Here is a 6836-nt window from a genome sequence, read left to right as displayed (position 1 = left end):
ACGAAGCAAGAGCAAAAGGTAGGTATGTGGATTATGGTATGGAGAAAGAGAAAGGATAATAAAGAGGAAAGGTGTTCTCTGGACACCTATGGAAAGTGATGAGAGAACTTTACCGACAGCTACTAAAATTCTGTAGGTAATTAGGTGAGTTGTAAAATTATTTTGAACAGAGAATAATTGTTGCAAAATAATTTTAGAATTTCAGGTGCATCTATAATCATGATACTATTCAAAAAATTGAAAAGGAATAACCACGTGACCAATTAATCGCAGCTTTGATAGACTGCGTTTAATATTCCATTGAACGCAAGTGTAAGAACGCGAGCACTCAGTAGTAATCAGTATATGTTTAGCCTTGATGAAGTGAGGATCGCAATTAATTGTTGCCATTGAGTGATTGCTATACTATAATCGTATTGGGATTGTGTAATCGTGCGTAATAAAGCAGCTGGAGTTCCAAAATAGAAATTAGAGTGTGCTTTGAACGCGAAGTGTTTATTTAAAAGGAGGGCGAAAATAAAAAATGAATAATCATTGCATTTGATCCTTCGATCTTACTTGAATTATATGTAATTTCGATCCATGAATCATTCGAACGAATTTTACTGCGAAGGAAACAAAATTAATTTTAACTTTAGTGGTCGTTCTGGAAAAAAAAATATTCCACTTTATTTGCTAAAGTGGAAAACTTCGTATTATATTGCTCACTGAAGCAAAATTTACACCTGAGGCTTATAAGCATAAGCGATGCTTGAGTTATCATTCTTGCTTCGGTGACTCTAAATGAAAGCCAATCAAGAGTAAAGCATCAAGGATTTTCAAATCAAAATTTTATGATATTCATTATTGTGTTTCCTTTTTCAAAAGATTTTCAAAGTGAAATTATTAAATAATTAGTCGCTCCTTTTCTTACACCACTGTTAAGAAGTCTTTCTCTTACTTTTCAAAAATTCTTTTTAATTATTGACTTTTTGTACTACTATCACATCTTAGACTAACATTTATTCATAGAATTAGTATATCTATTTTTTAATAAAGGTAATTTTGCAATTATCCATTTCAAGGTGTGTTTTTTAACTGAACAATCATGTCCGTTTTCATTTTTATTTAAACAAAAGATTTCCATAATGTATTGGTTAATTGTAATTATATTCTTAATAATATAATTAATTGTTATATAAATTTTGCATTCGCATACTCTGATCGATCTAACTTTACAAGTTGCCTAATTTCCTATTGAATTGAGGTAGCTAAACGAAATTGATCACTTCTCTACACTCTTATTATTGCTATATATCGATACTGTATTTTCTAAGCTGTTATCTAATCCTATAAGAAAAAGTTTGAATATATTAATCCTTTCACTAAAAGTTGTACAGCCATAGGGAACAGATGCTACTGGTTCTATCAAATAAATATCGTACAATAAATTGTCATTGTATTTCATTTTGATTGTTAAATCTATGTTTATTATACACTATGCTAAAATATCATGTCGTCCATAAAATAAAAGATTCTATAAATATCATCACAATTGTACAATTAAGAAGTGGTTGTTGTATTAATTATCTAGGATTTTATTCAGTCTGCACAAATAGGTCTACTGCAGCACTCGGGGTAAACCTTGGTTAAGTCTTCTGGTGTTGCTCCAAGTTCTTTGCCAGGTTGACAATGAGCTAGTGGACATCTGTTATAATCAGAGTAAATATATATTTAACTATTCCTACACAGACTCTGCCTGTACTCTCTTTAATTATATTAAAACAAAAGAATATACTCACGCTACAGCACTGAAACTAGATTCACTATCACAAATTACTTTAATGCAGGTATCGGTATGAGGGTGGTTTTCTTGGAAGCGTGGAGTGCAGTTAACTGTTTAATATTAAGTTATCATTAATAAATCATGTTAACACAATTCAATATTAAAACTTTGGAGCTTACCGAAACTGGCTTTTTGTTCGGATAATTGAATAAGTGCAAAAAGAAGCACTAAGCAGTAGGCGAAGAATTTCATCTTGAAGACTAAACACCAATCAAACTTAAGAAATAAACATACAAGACTGTCCCTAAAATGAGCTCTGTGTTCCATTTATAATGGCTGCTCTCTTGGTCAAGCGTAAGGAAAATAAGATAAGCATGTCACATGCCGCTGACTCAACCAATGATAATTTTTTTATTACTCCTTTATATCATAATTCGTAATATAGTTTTACATAATTAATCTGTTTACCTCGATATGTAAAATAATTGTGTATATAAATCAACATGTAAATGATTTTAAATCGAAATGACTAATGGCATAGAAGAATATATAAGCATTCTCTAAGCAAGATTTTATGGACTTATCCCCGATTACATATTTATAAGAGAAAGTTCAAATCAATAAAATCTCCACTGATAAAAATTATTAAACCTATCACATTATTATAACAAATAAATCAGGTCGTAAATTTGATAAATTGCAAGTTTCTCTCAGTGCCATACGTATTTGATTAACTTTTATATATAATTGCATTATGTTTAATGATGCGATGGAAGCATATTAATATCAAATAAATACATATATTCTTTAATTTATAAATCTTTTTCAAACTCATACGAGTTTTTTTTAGCTTTGCAGTGTATCTTAAAACAGTTGAGTACATAGAGAATTGTGCCATATTATCATTGCAAATAATTATGTAACACCTGAATTCTGTCAGGCTTGTGGAAGAGAATTTTGCGAATTTGCCTTTTTATATACGGCTATCGTACATTCAAAACTTGATCATTAGAGAATTGTAAAAGGGATGAATGCAGCAAAACTTGCATTATACGATGAAGGTGTCACCAAGCTAACTGAGTCTATTTCTGAGGCTTTGTTAAACGAGATTGGAAGCGAACTCAGGGGATGCACCAGCTAGAAGATCTCTATTATGTCAAAGTGGGGCGAAATGAGCTTCTTCCAACTTTCTTTCGACTTATCTGTACTTTACCTACTACATGTATATAGCATAGTCGAAAAACCGACCTGCGAATAATTTTGCTTTTAAATTAATGAATTTACCAATTGGTTAGAAATTTTGAAACGTCAAAACAACATATGTTAATCTATTCCGAATGTTTTAAAAACTAGCACATTTCTTTGATAAGATAAAGCAGATCTAAAACTTCTCTTAAAAATGTAACACAAGGACGTAGGTGAAAGGTCACACATTTTAAAGAAATACATCGAAGCAATTATTAGATAAATTGGCAGGCTAATGATTCGTATGCGGGCCAAATAATAACTATACTGTTCAATTTAGAAATGTGTGTGTGTGTGTGTGTGTGTGTGTGTCACATGGAAACTTTTATTTATTAAAATTTATGTGTGTCGTACAGTTTAAAATTTCAATCAAGTATTCTTTTTTTCAATTCTGAGGGGCTGCAACATTGTTCAATCGCTGGCTGTTTGTTTGATTCTGTTTTATCAGCAGCTGCATATCCACCACAATTGCTATCGCAGAAGCATTGATATCTGACAATACGTATTAGGTGAAGATCCCCTACGTCGCTGTAAGTAAAATAATTCCCAGATTTCAATTCGAAAAGCTCATCGCCATAATTAATTGCTTGGAACATGATATTCGTATTGTTCTCTCGTAGTACTTTGTCCGGAAGAATTCCGGCATATTTGTTCCGTTGTAACCCCAAGTCCAATGACTCTATACGAGCTTTCTATTTCATAAAGATCATCATCAGTCTCTCGTAAACAAAAAGTAATGAAAATTCATTGGGAAATATGGAAAAACATACCCGCGTTTCGTATGGCTTCGCTTTTTCCGTATACAGCTTCCACCATCTGATATGAGCCGACTTATATTTGCTGTCCAAGGTCTTAAATACCGGATAGATATCAGTACTGATATTTTTGTAGCCAAAGGCACCGACTGCCGATGTATTGCCATCTTTACCAGTGGAGCTTCCACCGAGGAGCCATACGGTATAGTTTCGTAAAATTGGATTTTCCTCCACGCAATTCTGCCAGTATTGCGAAAAATAAAGAGCTAACTCTTGATTAGGTCCACCTTTTCCCGGATGAGAACAAAGCTCGACGGTTGGGCGTCCACCCAGCAGCAAATAGAGACCCAAGCCCCATTTATCTTTCGCAGGAAATATCTCTTTCACCGTGTCCTCTGTCAGTGGACAAACGGGACTATCCTTCATCCTAACGTACAACTCTCCCGAGCTCACTTTATTTTCTACTCCCAAAATCAGCAGCGACGCTAACTTTGCATACTCCTCAGCGACAAGCTCGACAGTACCGAGACAGGTGGAATTTAATTTCAATGGAAAATAGCCAAAACTCAAAGTTTTACTAGCCATATAATCCATAGCGTCTCTGTTGCTGGCGATTACGTATTGGTTGGTAAACTTATATTTTTGATTCTCGTCCAGTTGTTTGTCGGCAGCATTCGTCCACGGCAAAACTTCCTCGACTACGTCTCTGATACTCCCTGAAATGTTGTCGAGAAATTTGTATTTGCTCAAAACGTTTAAAGCTCCCAAATCCTTAGGATCGTAATGACATGGACCACCGCCTAGATATCTCATCGCCGTTGGCTCGGAATAAATATCCGAGGTGACCAATATAATTACTTTGGCAGGAAACGCCATTCGTGCCAGATCGCCGCCTAGAATGTGCAAATGCATCATAAATACTCATTATTTTCATCACTTACATACGAATAGAGAAGCTTCCCATTTTACCTCGTATCATGGAAAGTTTATTCCTGACGACGGTAATCTCATCGTGGGTCGCGTCAATGGCTTTCAATCTATCGAGAAGTCGTAGTTTCTCTTTCAAAGTAATTTCTTCTCGAGGGCAACACAAAAGGTCATCCACGTTTTTGTCTATCATGACGATCAATATATCTTTCTTCTTTAATTTTTTACAATACTGAAGAATAGCTTGATTCAAACGTACAGTTCGTTCATCGGGCAAATTATTTTGGCCGGCTTCTGTATATTGTATACTGCTATTTAATATAGGAAATGCATCAGGGTAATTCCACATATTAAATATTGCTCCGTGCGGCACAACAATGAATCCTTTCTTTATTTGTTTCCCAAGGATCCTTTCCAAGGCAGAGCTCATTGATATTGCCTCCTTACCCCATCCGACGACATGCAAGTTCTTATTTATTTTATACTTTACGTCTTTGATGAACATCGTTTGTTTGCCATCGAATCGAATCTTTTCTGGTAAAATGTTGTGCGTGTAAACTCCTTTAACGCCTGTTTCCATAACAGTACCCATGTCATCACGAACCTAAAATTTGTTTATAACATTAGACACTATATTAAAATGGAAAGTACTATTATTTAATAAAAAATTGGTAATCTAACATTATCTTGAGACCTTCAGCATCATTTTTTCGTTACGACTTTTTTTGGCATCTCTCAAACGTCTTTGTCTGGCCTTTATTTCATTTGCAATGATCATTTCACCCAGCTCCAATCTCTCCTTCCGCCTCTTAGCAATGGACGCATTTATAGGTTTCATAAAAGCCAATCGTTTGGCTTCTATCGCCGCGATTTTCTCATTTATTTCTGCTTGCCTCGTTGGATCTATTTTTTCCTTCTTCTTCGGTGACCTCTTGTGCTGCCCTTTTTTGTCCTTTTTTTTATTCGACATGATGAATTTCTACTTCAAATTTCAATTAATTGTTTCAAAAGATTGTTAACCTAAATTATGTGTAATTCGATTTGCTTATAAGTTACATGAAGTGAGTGAATAAACAAAACATTTTATCGATTGAAAATTGGCGAAGCAACAGTGGGAAACAAATGAATAATAATTTACATTATTAATTGAAGAAACGACTCAATAGACAAATTTTAAAATATCAACCAATAATAAAAAATGAATGAAAAGTTTTTTTCTCAAGTGCGACATATAGGAGAGATTTCATGATACTTATTTATCATAAAATTATTATGTTTCGTTTAATTTAGGTATTAAAAATATAATGAGCGGGATCATTTGAGAGGATATAATGATCTGGTAAAATAATGAACAAAAAATCATTACTTTAAGAGGACATAGTTGTGTCTATAATCATAGACAAGAAATTGCCTTTTAGTTAAATTGAAATTCAAGCACTTTAAATTAAATCATACTATTAAATCAAACTCCCAAACGATGCAGCTCCAGACAATATCGCAATGATTCAGCTTTCATATCAACTTAAACCATATCAGCTATCATGATAAAAAATTGCAATATTTTAATTTCACAATATAAATAATTAAAAATTATTTTATAATAGCTTCAACAATTGACAATTGACCACAATCTATTATCAATTGCTCAGTTATGCACTTTGGTCAAATTAATTATCTTCTTATGAAAAGAATTTTCATAAAGAAACGGAGTTTTCCGAAAGAGAGAGATTCCAAAGTAGTATATAGTTCTCGCTTGCACCCGACATATACCGAAACCTACCGAACTCCGCCGAAGCTCTTTACGTGCAACTATTACAATGGTGTGCGTGAATCCGTGAACCTGACGGGGACTGGGGCTGGGTCAGATCATCCGTTCAAGCCCTCACACGGACGAGAATTATGAGGTCTCTGTGTGCGTTACGGGTTACTGCGCTCAAGGAGATACGCTGGGATGCCTGAATACCTACGAATTCACCTCATTGACCATGAGTAATCTCGACCCTAACCAGGGGTCGGCTACTCCTCTTTACAAAGTACATCCTGCTCCGAGTGTTTGGTACCGTCGAGCATTCATCGACCTTTTACCTATCTTCACTCCGTACTTTCTCTGACCGATTCTACACTATACTGTAGCTTCAAGGGGA

At 34.4% G+C, this 6836-nt stretch overlaps 2 protein-coding genes across 2 annotated transcripts; both read right to left on the bottom strand.

The window, feature by feature from the left end:
• Positions 1–1421: 1421 nt before the first annotated feature.
• On the bottom strand, positions 1422–2073 carry LOC136778455 (uncharacterized). Its single transcript, XM_066735289.1, has 3 exons — positions 1945–2073; positions 1782–1875; positions 1422–1687 (listed from the first exon to the last, which is right to left on the bottom strand). Exons 1-3 carry the CDS (start codon positions 2015–2017, stop codon positions 1582–1584), a joined length of 273 nt encoding a protein of 90 aa, XP_066591386.1. The 5' UTR covers positions 2018–2073; the 3' UTR covers positions 1422–1581.
• Positions 2074–3375: 1302 nt separating this feature from the next.
• On the bottom strand, positions 3376–5662 carry LOC136778699 (glycerate kinase-like). Its single transcript, XM_066735798.1, has 4 exons — positions 5387–5662; positions 4735–5296; positions 3781–4658; positions 3376–3702 (listed from the first exon to the last, which is right to left on the bottom strand). The coding sequence occupies exons 1-4, from the start codon at positions 5660–5662 to the stop codon at positions 3376–3378; spliced, it is 2043 nt and encodes a 680-aa protein (XP_066591895.1).
• Between the last annotated feature and the right edge of the window lie 1174 nt (positions 5663–6836).

This window comes from Prorops nasuta, unplaced genomic scaffold, assembly GCF_024137725.1.
Source record: "Prorops nasuta isolate Cenicafe-Biocafe unplaced genomic scaffold, Cenicafe_Pnas_1.2 PNAS00014, whole genome shotgun sequence".
NCBI lineage: Eukaryota > Metazoa > Arthropoda > Insecta > Hymenoptera > Bethylidae > Prorops > Prorops nasuta.
This window is presented reverse-complemented; position numbering and strand designations above follow the sequence as displayed.

What these genes read in the sequence shown, in the direction of transcription:
- LOC136778699 (XM_066735798.1), bottom strand. Translation starts at nt 5,662, where the DNA reads ATGTCGAATAAAAAAAAGGACAAAAAAGGGCAGCACAAGAGGTCACCG. An exon ending in TAAACTTTCCATGATACGAG is followed by an intron (nt 4,659 to 4,734) that starts GTAAAATGGGAA and finishes TGCACATTCTAG; the next exon opens with GCGGCGATCTGGCACGAATG. An exon ending in CGAAGCCATACGAAACGCGG is followed by an intron (nt 3,703 to 3,780) that starts GTATGTTTTTCC and finishes TTTATGAAATAG; the next exon opens with AAAGCTCGTATAGAGTCATT.
- LOC136778455 (XM_066735289.1), bottom strand. Translation starts at nt 2,017, where the DNA reads ATGAAATTCTTCGCCTACTGCTTAGTGCTTCTTTTTGCACTTATTCAA. An exon ending in CGAACAAAAAGCCAGTTTCG is followed by an intron (nt 1,876 to 1,944) that starts GTAAGCTCCAAA and finishes AATATTAAACAG; the next exon opens with TTAACTGCACTCCACGCTTC. An exon ending in TCTAGTTTCAGTGCTGTAGC is followed by an intron (nt 1,688 to 1,781) that starts GTGAGTATATTC and finishes TGATTATAACAG; the next exon opens with ATGTCCACTAGCTCATTGTC.